This window comes from Chinchilla lanigera, unplaced genomic scaffold (genome assembly GCF_000276665.1).
Source record: "Chinchilla lanigera isolate Chin_1 unplaced genomic scaffold, ChiLan1.0 scaffold00073, whole genome shotgun sequence".
Lineage (NCBI taxonomy): Eukaryota > Metazoa > Chordata > Mammalia > Rodentia > Chinchillidae > Chinchilla > Chinchilla lanigera.
In genome coordinates, this window is record NW_004955474.1 from 11,152,967 (window position 1) to 11,166,525 (window position 13,559).

At 32.9% G+C, this 13,559-nt stretch overlaps 1 protein-coding gene across 1 annotated transcript in view; it reads left to right on the top strand.

Annotated features, from left to right (window-relative positions):
- LOC102020003 (phospholipid scramblase 2) overlaps nucleotides 1-13,559 on the top strand; it is a 42,552-nt gene that overhangs the window by 7,642 nt on the left and 21,351 nt on the right. Inside the window, exons 2-3 of the mRNA XM_005401438.1 lie at nucleotides 7,142-7,255; nucleotides 8,166-8,205. Of these exons, the coding sequence (XP_005401495.1) occupies nucleotides 7,163-7,255; nucleotides 8,166-8,205 (133 nt within the window). The 5' untranslated portion in view covers nucleotides 7,142-7,162. The remainder of the gene's footprint in view (nucleotides 1-7,141; nucleotides 7,256-8,165; nucleotides 8,206-13,559) is intronic.

Here is a 13,559-nt window from a genome sequence, read left to right on the forward strand (position 1 = left end):
TTGCTATGAAATTTTATTTTATTTTTTCATGAAATAAAAAAGAACAAAATAAACTTTAAAGGATACTAAGAAGAAGTGTATGGCTTTCGATTGGATTACTTATATGGAGTGGAGAGATCCACAGAAAGGCACCAAACTACAATAACTGATCAAAAAATAAAATCTCGATAGATTTATAAGAAGACATCGAATTAAAAATTTACCCACAGAGGATGTCTAGGACCACATCTTCATTGGGGAACTCCATAAAGAATTCAAAGACATACTTATGCCAATTATTCTCTGACTATTCCAAAAACTAGAAAAGGAAAAGCTCCTTAACTCATCGTTGAAGGTCAGTTTTATGCTTCATCATTGAAACAGAAGATTGAACACAAAGGAAAGATACAGACCAATAGCTCTTACAACTGTAAGTACAGAAATCTCCAAAAAACTTCTGGCTAACCAAATTAAACAGGATATAAAAAGAGTCATACATCAAGACCCAGTAGGATTTACTTTAAGAATGTGAAATATATAGGAAATCTCAAAATCAGTAAATACAGTACATTATATAATATAAATCTGTACAAACATTTCAATCATCTAAGAAAAAATAACTGATCAAAATTATCGTTTTGTGATTTTAAAAACCCTTAAAATAGGAGATACACTTCCTCAACTTGATAAATGACATTTATAAAGCATATTCATACCAATAACAACTCTACATGGTTAATGGATAAAATTAAATGTTTCTTCACTAAAATCAGCAGGAAGTTTATATTCAGCCTGTATAAAAGCCTCTACAAGTACAACTGGACAAGAAAATGAAATAAAAGCATAGATTTGGAAAAAAATAAATGTTCTCCATGTGTAGATGATAACATGATAATCAATGGAAAAAATCCTAAGACTTCTACAAAAACATGATTAGAATTAAAAATCAAGTTTGGCAAGGTTGGAATATTTAAAATCAATGAATCAAAATTAATTATATTTTTCATACTCTTGCTATAAACTATGCAAACTTACATTTTGAAACTTGTAATTACAGTAGCATCAAAAGGAATAAAATATACAGGAAAAAACATTTAAAAGATGTGCAGAGGTCTGAGAACTACAAAATATTGTTAGAGGAGACTAAAGATCTGAATAAAGGAAAACACACATCATATACATGGGTGCGAAGATTTAATATTCTTTTTTTAATTTTAAAGATTGTAGTAAATGAGAAGCAAACAAACAAAGAAATAGAACAGTAGCGGCATACCAGTATCACAAACATAAACAAACCAAAGCAAGAACGTTCAAAGTGATACAGAGTCTCAAGACAAAATAATACGAATCAACAGTGGTTGTTGCATTACGTATCACTATCCTCAAGTATATTGCTCAGATTACCAGATGGAAGAGTGAAAGATTGCTCAAATGAATCTACAGATTTAGTACAATTAAATACAATTCAATCTACAGATTCAATACAGGTATCCTTCATTTAAAAGTTGGACAGCTGATTTTAAAATTTATGTGCAAATTCTAAAAATACAAAAGCAATCCTCAAATAATCCTCAAATCATGTTGACAAAAAAAGAGCAAAGTTTGACAAACTCATCCTTCTCCATCAATAGTTAAGACAGTTTGCTGATAGAGACATGCACACCAGCGCAGAACTAAAAATCCAGAGATACAGACTATATTCATGACAATGAGTTTTCACCAAGGAATGCTGAAGTAATTCAGTGGAGACAGGACAGTCTAATATAAAAAAAACTGGTGCTGGAATAACAGGATCTGTGTATGTGAAAAAATTAAGTTAGACCCCTACATCATACCATAATGCAGGGGTTTCACACTGGATCAAAGATACAAATTTAATAACTAAAACTTTAGCACTATGAAGAAAAATAGAAAAGCCAGGCATGGCGGCACACTCCCATAATCCCAAGACTCAGGAGGCTGAGGCAGGAGGATTGTTGGGAGTTTGAGGCCAGCCTGGGCTACAAAGTGATTTCAAGGCCAGCCTGAACTTCATAGCGAGACCCTGTCTCAAAAAGACAACATATATATATATATATATTGTCTTTGTAATCCTGGATTGCAGAATGGTTCATTGTAATCTTGGATTGCAGAATGGTTCATAAATATGACACTATTACAAGTAGCCATGATAACAACAAAAATAGATAACTTGGGCTACATCAAAAATTAAGAACATTTATGCTTTAGTAGAAATCATGGAGTGAAACTACAACCCACATGATGGGAGAAAACATTTGCAAATTTTATTATAAGAAAGTTTTATCTAGAACATATGAAAAAGCTCACAACTTGTAACAATAAAATTATAACATAAAAACATGGTCAAAGGATTTCAATAGATGGTTTTCTAAAAGCTATGTACAAATGGCCAATGACAGGAAAAGTTGTTCAAGCTTATTAGTCTCTAAGGAAATATAAGTCAAAGCCACAGTGAAGTGGGGCTGGGGATTTAGCTCAGCGGCACAGCCCCTGCCTGGCAAGCGTAATGTAGTGAGTTCACTCTCCAGTATTGGAAAAAAAAAAACCACCCCCCCCCAAAAAAAAAATCACAGTGAAGTAAGGCTTAACATCCATTACGGTAGTTATAATTAAATGTGTATATATATATGGATAGCTGGAATAGTTGTATTGCTGATGTCTGTAGTTTATGGAGAGGAACAGTCAATGCTTAAAATTTTCTTTTCTCTTGACCAGTTTTGCACTCTTGAATTTGGTAATTAGAATGACTGATCTGAAAACAGTATGCAGTATAAGAACCATAGTTGAACTCCCACCATTTTCAATGGTGAAGCTCTGCATCATTTCCAATGTTTTTTAAAATTATTTTTATTTTTTTTTACTTGTTACTGTCTTTGATTATTTGATCAATCTTACATTCTCATGTCTAATGGACTGAGCAACTTGGTTGAAGATAACAGTATGTAATACAGCAACCATTGTAAATTTTTATCATTTTTGTCTTGACGTCATGTATCATTTTTGTTGTTTTGATTTGTCTTTATTGTTGTTTTGTCAGTTTTTCAATTTTTAAAATTAAGAAGATAACTGAAAATATAAAATAACAAATGTTTGAGAAGATGTGAAAGATTTGCAGCAGTCACACATTGCTAGTGAGACTCTGAATTGGAGTATCCAGTTTGGAAAATATTTCACATTTCCTCAAAATTTGTATACAGAATTACCACATGATTCATCCAAACCAACATCAAAATAACTCAAAACTTTATATGCACCTCTCTTTTTCGAAGATCCTTTCTTCACTTCAGTTGTTATTCCATAGTCTGTGTATCTTTAGAATGTAAATTTGCAAGTTAAATTTTATTCTTTTTACAGTAACTTTTGTTTGCAAAGCTAAATTTTCACAATTATCAGGATTCATGTTTATCTCTTGCATATGCTTCATTTGATTTTTTTCTTGTATCTTTTTTGAGACTTGATCATACAATATTTACTCTAAAATCGTGAGTAAATTCTGCAATACTTTCAAGATATTGATAGACACGGTGAGATTTAACTTTTTTAACTTTAAATTTTCTATTAGTACATATTTGTCATTCATAGGGATCACATTCATCATCTGCAATTTGTACCTCTACATGTCATATCTTAATTGTTCTTTTTAAATCCCCATCCCCTCGCCCTCACTACAACCTTTCTTCCCCTCCCCATTTACCAAAGCTTTGTTTCCTTTCTTCCTTCTATTCTCTTTTTTCCCCCTCCTTTTTCCTTGAAGGAATAGAATTAACCTTTTGAGCTCTGAGCTGGAGGCAGGTTTGGTACATTTATTCCTTAAATCTAATTCTGAGAATCCTGAGAAAAACACTGAGAATAAAATTTAACAAGTCAATAAGAAGACTTCAGCTCCACAGACATTTGTTCTTGTTTGTTAGACACATGGCACCGGAAATAGATATTGGTCCAAACTAAACTTCGAAAAATTTTTCTGGCCAGGACAAAATGTTGCCACGTCCAGCATGAGAAGTGCTTTAAGACTTGTAGGTACAGAATACAAAATCAACACACAAAACTCAATATCTTTCCTACACACTAACAATTAACCTTTTGAGAAAGAAATCAGGAAAACAGTTTCATTCACGATGGCTAAAAAACCAAAACAACAAAACCTCCTAGGAATTAACTCAAATAAAAAAAACAAAAAAATGCTACAATGAAAAGTTCAGAACACTGAAGAAATAAATTGAAGAAAACGTGAAAGGGAAGGCTCCCCACTGGGGAACAGAAATAATATTGGTGAAAGCGGTATGTTACCAAAAACAATACACAGATTCAATGAGAATCTCTACTGAAATACCAACATTCCTCACAGAACTAGAAAAAACAGGCCTAAAACTCGTATGACAACACAAATGACCCAGAATAGACAAAGCAGTCCTAAGCAATAAGAGCAATGCTAGAGACACCATGATACTTGATCTTAAACCATACAAATTACACTAAAAGCAGTAACATGGCACCGCCACGAAACCAGACATGTAGAGCAGTGGACTGGAACAGAGAAAAAACCATGTACTTATCACTATCTGATTTTTCACAAAGTAGCCAAAAAAAATACACCGGAGAAAAAACAGCCACTATAATAAAGGATGCTGGGAAAACTGGATATCCATGTACAGATGCTAGGAAGTAGATTTCTTTCACCCTCTACTAAAATCAAATCTATTTTATAAATTTGTTTTGTTTTGTTTTGGTACTGAGAATTGGACTCAAGATCTTACATTTGCTGGGCAGGCACTATGCTGCTGAGCTACATCCCCGGCCCTTAAAATTAAATCTAAATGGACCTATACCTTGAATATAAAACAAGAAACTTTTCAACTGCTGGATGAAAATATAGCGGAAACACTTACAGCCATAGACACATGCAGATCCTTCCTATATGGGACCCTAACAGCCCTGGGAATAACAGCAATAGTCAACATGTTGACTACATCAAATTAAGAAGCTTCTGTACATCACAGAAACAATCAACAGAGTGAAGAGACAGCTTACAAAATAGAAGCAAATCTTTTCTTGCTACTTTTCCAGTGGAGAATTAACATCAAGAATCCTGTACATAAAGAATTCAAAAAACCTAACTCCAAGAAAACCCTTCCAAACAAATAGCTCAATCAATAAATGAGTAGATGAATTGGACAGTTCCTAAAAGAAGTAATAATAACCAATAAGTACATGAGAAAAATGTCCAGCAACTTTAACCATTAAGGAAATGCAAGTCAAAATTATTTTGAAATTCCATCGGCTGCAGGCAGAAAAGCTCTCATCAAGAGTAGAAAACAATTTTGGGTTTTATTTACTCTTTCATGTTCTTTACACCAGGGAGACAATGTGATGTTTACACAGGTGGGACCGATTTATTTCACTTATGAGTATGGTCTCTAGTTGCATCCATTTATCTATAAAAGCCTCAAGTTTATTTTTTTTATAGCTAATACTCCAGGGTTTAGAATAGATAATAAGAAAGGGAAAGAAATTGCTCAAAGGAAGGAACAACTAGGATGAGGGAAAGAAGAAAAAGAAAGTACTAAGGTTATATATATGTGGATCGGTGGTATAACTGTACTTCTGGTGTCTGATGGTTTGTTAAGGGGAACAGTTATGATTAAAAGTTTTTTTTAAAATATTTTGACCAATTTTGCATGTTTATATCTGGTAATCTCAGCAACTTATGTGACAACAACAATTTGCAGTATAACAACCGTTGGTGAATTCCTACAATCCTGCCTAGTGACACTATGTATTGTCTCTAATGTTCTTTTAAATTATTGTTTTCTTATTACTTTTAATGATCTGATCAATCTTCTATTCTTACATCTGGTAATCTGAGCAACTTCATTGAAGATAACAATATGTAATATAACAACCACCGTTAATACCTATCATTTGGTTTGAATCCCTGTATCAATTTTAATGTCGTTGTATTGATTTTGTATTTTGCTATTGTTCTTTTTTTTGTACTATTTTCTTTAAAAAAAAAAAAGAAAACAAAATGAATGCTGGGGAGAAGGCAGAAAAACAGTACCCACATCGGGAGTGGAAACTAATACAACCACTAGGGAAATTAGTATGGAGGTTCCACAAAAAATTAAAAATAGATATACCATTTGTTCAGCTGTAGTCAGTATACAGCCAAAAGAATTAAAAATAGCATACTACAATAATACATGGCCCATGTTTCAAAATGCCACAATTCATAATAGCTAAGCTGTGGAAACAGGTCAGATGCCCATCAACAGATGAATGGATAAAGAAAACAGAGTATTACTCAGCAATAAAGAAGAAAAAAAATCAAGTTATTTGTCGAAGAATGGATGGAAGTAAAGACCATCATGCTAAATCGTGTTAAGCAAGTATAGTTCCAGAAAGTTAAGTATCACAGGTTTTCTCTTATATAAGCAATCTATAAATAAAAAAACAGATGGGGAAAGAAAGCAGGAGGAGGGATTCAGAAAGGGTAAGGTGGTAACAGCAATGGAAATAAATCAAATGTTATATGCAGGCACTATTATACCCAAATAAATTTCATTATTATGTATTATTAGTATCTACCAGTCACAAAAAAACATTGGACATATGGAGAATAGAGTTCTCTCTTTTTTTGTCTTTTTTGAGACAGGGTCTCACTATGCAGTGCAGGCTGGCCTTGAGCTTACTTTCTAGCCCAGGCTGGTCTTGAACTTGCAATGACCCTCCTGCCTCAGCATCCCGAGTGCTGGGATTACAGGCATGTGCCACCACACCCAGTGAGAATAGAGTTCTGATAGCCATTTTCAAATTATTCTGAAACATAAAGATGCAGTTTTCTTTAACTAGGTCAAGGTCACCTGGGAATAGGTATAACAATGTACACTTAGATTATCATGACTTGACTTCTTGTTTTCTCAAGATTGATTTCTAGTTTTAGTTAAGAAATACACTATATATACAAGATCACAAATGTTTTAATTTAAAACAACTTAAAATAAAGTGTGGATATTATACCACTGAAAGAAAAAAAACCTGGAGTTGAAGTTGATTCTTGACTCTAACCAGAGTAATATATTTCAGTGGTGTTAACTTTTAAAACTAAAAAGCTCAAGCAATTCAATCTTTCCCACTCTAGACCACTCATGTACTCCAGATTATGGATTTCTATGATAAACAACGTGCAATACAATGGACTCGTTCATCAGATATAATATCTAACTCTCCTGCTGGACTGGAACATCTGGTTGGGGTACAGTAATGTATTTTATAACTGATTAGATCCATAATAATATAAATTTGTCTATAATTTATGCAATGAAATTTTGATTATAGATTAAAATACTATAACATTAACATTTAGATTTTACATTTCAACTTCAATTTTCATTTTTATTAAGGTAGTAAGCTTAAATTTTGAATGATATAATATCTCTACTTACAAATTTATTTCCTTGGAAATCCATTTAAGTACAAATGCCTAGTTTCCAGAAATCTTCATTTCATCTAATATTTGAGTATTTACAGACTAATATACAAATGTGAACTATGGATACTAATATTAGGAAAGTTACTCTGCACCAGATTGAATGAGATTAAATTATCACTTATTTATCTATCAATTCTGACATAATTTCCTGTTATATTCTCTCTGAGTAGCTGGCTTTGTCAATTTGATCACATCTTATTTCATAATACTTCTTCAAAAAGATTGTTTAGATTTTCAATACATAGCTATAAACATCTCACAAGTGAATATAAATATGAGTAATAAACTTTTTTAGAATTTTGAATAAAAACTACATTAAATTTTTACTTCAAATTGCATATAGAAAATTCTCTCAGAATTTAAATATTTATAAAAAATATAACCAAAGTATTGTTCAATAACTTTTTCTTAACCAAAATATTAAATACATTAACAATATGTACAGCACAAAACATTCTGCAGAATAACAATGTTCTATTTGCTGGTGTCTATGGGGAAATAAATGTTAATATCTCATTTCCCCCATAGCATACAAGATATGTGACAGAAAAATTAGATACTGATAATTGATCGATTACTTTAAAAATCTTAAAAGCATTTATTTGTGTTAGTGTGTGCTTTAAATTTAATTTGATTCCTTCATACTATCCATCTCGATTTTCTACTCTAATAGGTAAATCAATTAATAGTGTGCCAACGTTTTGATTTGGAAGGTATGTACCCAAATACACTGGTGTATACATATTTGAAGATGTGATGTGTTTTGCTGTAGTTAGATCAACACCAGGAGGGAAAGTGCTACTTAAGTTTGAGGAACGTAAACATAACGCAAACTACATGAAAACAAAGGAAACTACATGGAAGATCCTCAGAGAATGAGCAGATGAATACAGTAGTAGTCTTCTCATGCAAAAGGAAAAGGATGTTGGCTCCAGGATTATTCCTCAAGATACTGATATGTACTTTGAGGTTTGCTAAACATAGGTCTGAGAGCTGAAATGGTTTTCTCATCCTGAATTCTCCAAATACAGGCATTTAAAAGAAGCAGTGATTCCAGATTCTACAGGAATTCTGATAGTAGAAGCAGAATGAAATGTTTCTAGGTATATTCTAAGTCTGAGAAATTAAGCTGACCCTTAGCACTCAGTTATCTTAATATCACCTTATAGAAGCATTTTTCTCAAGTAGTTGAAACTACAGCCTGTGTAAATAAAACTTCTAGACTCGAATGGGCATTTGTGGTTTTTATAAAGCTTTCCAGTTTAGGTTTGCTATTAGAAATACTTCTTTGGATTTTTTTCTTGCTGCATGATATTATAGTGCTTTATTTTTATGAAAGATCATTTATTCCCGAAACTCCCTGTGTACCAGCAGCTAACAAGGCATATGCTAGCCATTTTGAGACTCAAACAGAATGTAGATCCGGCCTGGCCTGATGAACTTGCTCTGATATGTGAGGGATGAATGCTCTTAAATAAAGTACATAATCAAGTCACAATGAAAAGGGTAAAAGCTAGTTGTGGAAATGCAAAACAGGAAGAGCTGTGGTTGCTCATAGTTTAAAAAAACCACAAAAATATTTGGAGATGTCTAAACATTCGAGTGTGAGTAACTATCTCTCCAAAGTAGTGATCTTCAAAGCATGGTTCCTAGAGCAGAAGAATTAACGGCATCTGGAGCCATGATAGAAATGCATATCCTCAGGTTGTACCATAGATCTATCAGATCACCAAATCAAGAGTGTGGTTTTCAATAAACTGTGCTATATCAATCGGCAGGTGATTCTAATGCAGAGTAAACTTAGAAAACTACTACACTATGTGATGTTTTCATGTACTTCAATACTGAAGTTATTTAAAAGAATTTAAAAGAGAATTTAAAAGACTTTAAAAGAGAATTTAAAAGAATAATACAATTCTACCGAATTGTCATGGGTACTTTCAAACTATATTGCTCAATATAAAAAAATTACCAACTACAGCATTTAAAAAGTATATATACATAGATGTTGCTTAAGTTTGGGTTATCTCTGGAATGATGTGTATGAAATTAGAGAAAACAGAGAAAATGGAATAATGCTAAAAGGAAATATTAATTTTAATTTTACATTCCATTTTGCAGTTTTAAAATTTGTGTCATGTTTATAATTCCTACTTACCAAAAGAAATTAACTTCGAAAAGGAAATAAAGAATTCAGTCATAAACTTGGGATAATGATTTAGCTTTCAAAATAAAAATAAAAATATATACCTTTAGTATGTTGATACAATATAGAAATACCAATATTTTCACATGCCTATGAAATCACGAATGAAGAAACTATATGCCAGTTTTAAAGTTTATTATTAAAAATATTAAATGTATGTTAGCATGACGTATACATTAAACATATACCCATAAAGGAACATTTGAAATGTTATGAAAAATGTGAGGAAAAAATAACCTATGCCCAGCTGATACATTTCCTCTAAAGGCTTTTTAACTCAGTATTTTGAGCCCACCAGTGTAGCTCAGTGATACAGTGCATGTTTAGTATGAGGGAGGCCCAGGCTTTCATTCTCATTACCACAAAAGTAATTATTGCTTTGGTGAGTTTGTAAAATGTCACTTTTAATCAGTGCCCATGGAATGTTTTATAGCTATTCACTTGTTATGTTTTAATGATAAAAGCCTAGCATTTTATTTATTTATTTATTCATTCATTCATTCATTCATTTATTTTTTGTCTTTGGAGACAGTGTCTCACTCTGCAGCTCACTTTGCAGCCCAGGCTTGTCTCAAATTCCCAATGATACTCCTGCCTCAGCCTCCCAAGTGCTGGGATTACAGGCATGAGTTACCACGCCTGGTTGTTTAGCATTTTAAATAACTACATAGTACTCCTAAAAAGGGAGTATTGTAATAGTGTCTCTTATTAATTGACACCTGTTTTGTTTGTATTTTAATTGCTCCTATTCTAGATAAAACAACAGTAAATATCTGGATGTCTTTTTTATTTTTTTATTTTTTTAGTTTGAAGAGAGTAGTAAATGACAACCAAATAAACAAAGAAATAGAACAGTAGCAGCATACCAGCCTCATGAACATAAATAGAGTAAGAACATTCAAAGTGATACAGGGTCTCAATAGAAAATAGTACGAATCAACAGTTGTTGTTACATTACATATTGCTATCCTCAACTACAATGCTCATATTACTAGATGTAAGAAAGAAATATTGCTCAAACCATTAAAGAGAATAAGAAAATAATTCTTCGATAAAACAGAGGTAATACAGAGTTTCACTAGACAAGATGGTAGGAGTTCACCATCGTAATTCCATTGCATGTTGTTACCTTCAAATCAGTTGCTCAGACCACCAGACACAAGCATGCAAAGTTAATCAGAACATAAAAAATTGTAAGCATTAACTATTCATTTCAATACACCATCAGATATCAGCAATACAGTCATCGCAGCTATTCATATATATATTTATATTTTGCATACCTTCTTTCATTTTTCTTCTTTCCCTAATCCCAGTCGTTCCTTCCTTTGAGCAATTTCTTTCCCTTTCCTATCATCTATTGTCATTTTGAGTTTTATCTAGTCTTTCAGGTTCTTACACCAAGGAGACAATATGATATTTACACATGTGGGTCTGATTTATTTCACTTATGAGTATGGTCACTAGTTGCATCCATTTACTTACAAAAGCCTTGTTTGTCTTTTTTAATAGCTGAGTAATACTCCATTGTATAAAAATACTACATCTTTTTTATCCATCCTTCAGTGGATGGGCATCTGGGTTGTTTCCAAGATTTAGCTATAACAAATTGTGCTTCTATAAACATGGGTACACATATATCGCTATGGTATGATATCTTTAATTCTTCTGGGAAAATACCAAGAAGGGGAATAGCTGGGTTAAATGGGACTTCCAATCCTAGTTTTGTGAGGCATCTCCTAATTGATTTCCACAGTGGTTTCACCAATCTACACTCCCACCAGCAGTGGACTAGGGTTCCTTTCTCCCCACAGCCTCTCTAACATTTGTTATTGGTTGATTTCTTGATGATAGCCATTCTTTCTCCAGTGAGATGGAGTCTCAGTATTGTGTTAATTTGCATTTCTCTAATGACCAATGATGTTGAACATTTTTTCATGTATTTATTCACCATTAGTATCTCTTCATTAGAGAAGTGTGTATTGATCTCAGATGCCCATTTTTGGATTGGGTCTTTGAATTTTGAGGGCTTAATTTTTTTTTCATTCTTTATATGTTCTAGATAGAAGTCCTTTGTCTGAAGGGCAGTTGTCTAAAATCTTTTCCCAATTCATGAGTTTTCTTTTTACTTTCTTGGTGATTTCTTTCACTGTGCAAAAACTTTTCAATAAGATGAGATCCCAGTTGTTGATTCTCTGAAGTATTTCCCGTGAAGTTTGGTTTTTGTTCATGAACTCTCTGCCTACCCCAATGTCGTCAAGATTTTTACCTACTTTCTCTTCCAATAAATTTAGTGTTTCTGTTTTAATATTTAGATCTTTGACCTATTTTGACTTTAATTTAGTGCATGGTGAAAGACATGGTTCTAGTTTTAGTCTTCAGCATGTGGAAAGCCAGTTTTTCCAGCACCGTTTATTAAAGAGGGTATCTTCCTTCCACTGGACATGTTTGACCCCTTTGTCAAAGATAAGGTAATTGAGTGTGTTTGTAGTTGTATCTGTATCTTCTAATCTGTTCCGTTGATTTTTAGGTTTGTTTTTGTGCCCATACTATGCTGATTTTATCACAGTAGCTTTGTAATATAATTTTAAGTCAGGAATTGTGATGCTTCCTGCTTTTCCTTTGTTTCCCAAGTTTGTTTTTACATTCTAGACCTCTTCTGGTTCCAGATGAACTTTAGGAGTGTTTTCTCCAGATCTGTGAGGTATACTAATGGTATTTCAATTGGAATTGCATTGAATCTGTACAATAATTTTGGGAGTATGGTCATTTTCACAATGTTGGTTCTTCCTCTCCATGAGCAAGGAATATCTTTCCATTTTCTGATATCCTCTTCAGTCTCTTTATTCAGAGTACTATAATTTTCACTGTATAGATGTTTTACTTATTTTGTTAGATTGATTCCTAAGTATTTCATCTTTTTAGATGCTATTGTGAAAGGTGTGGGTTCCCTAATTTCCCTCTCAGCCTGTTCATTACTTGTGTACAGGAATGCTACTGACTTTTGAGTGTTAAATTTGTATCCAGCTACACCACTGAATTTGGTTATTAAATCCATGAGCCTTTTGGTGGAGTTTTCAGGGTCTTCTATGTAGAGTATCATGTCATCTACGAATAATGACAATTTCACTTCTTCCCTTCCTATCCTTATTCCTTTTATTTCTCTCTCTTGTCTAGTTGCTGTAGCTAATATTTCCAAAACTATACTGAATAGGAGTGGTGACAGTGGACAACCTTGTTTTATTCCTGATTTTAAAGTGAAAGCTTTCAATTTTTGATCATTTAGTATGACATTAGCTGTTGGTTTATCATAGATGGCTTTGAGTAGCTTGACGTAGTGGCCATCTATTCCTATTTTTTCTAGGGTTTTCATCTTGAATGAGTGTTAGTCTTTATCAAAGGCTTTTTCAGCATTAATGGAGATTGTCATATGATTTTTGTCCTTGGCTCTATTGACATGGTGTATTACATTGATTGATTTGTGTATACTGAACCATCCCTGCATTCCTGGTATGAATCCCACTTGGTCGTGGTGTATAATCTTCTTGATGACTTGTTGTTTTCTGTTTGCTGGTATTTTATTGAGAATTTTTGCATCTATATTTATTAGAGAGATTGGTCTGTAGTTCTCTTTTTGATTGGGTCTTTCTCTGATTTTGGTATCAGATTAATATTTGCCTCCAGGAATGAGTTGGCGAGAGTTCCTTCCATTTCAATTTTGTTAGAGTTTGAGAAGAATTGGTGTTAAATCCTCCCTAAATTACCTTTAGAATTCAGCTGTGAATCTATCAGGACCCGGGCTTTTCTTCACTGGCAAGTTTTTAATTACATTCTCAATTTCACTGGCTGATATTGAGTTAT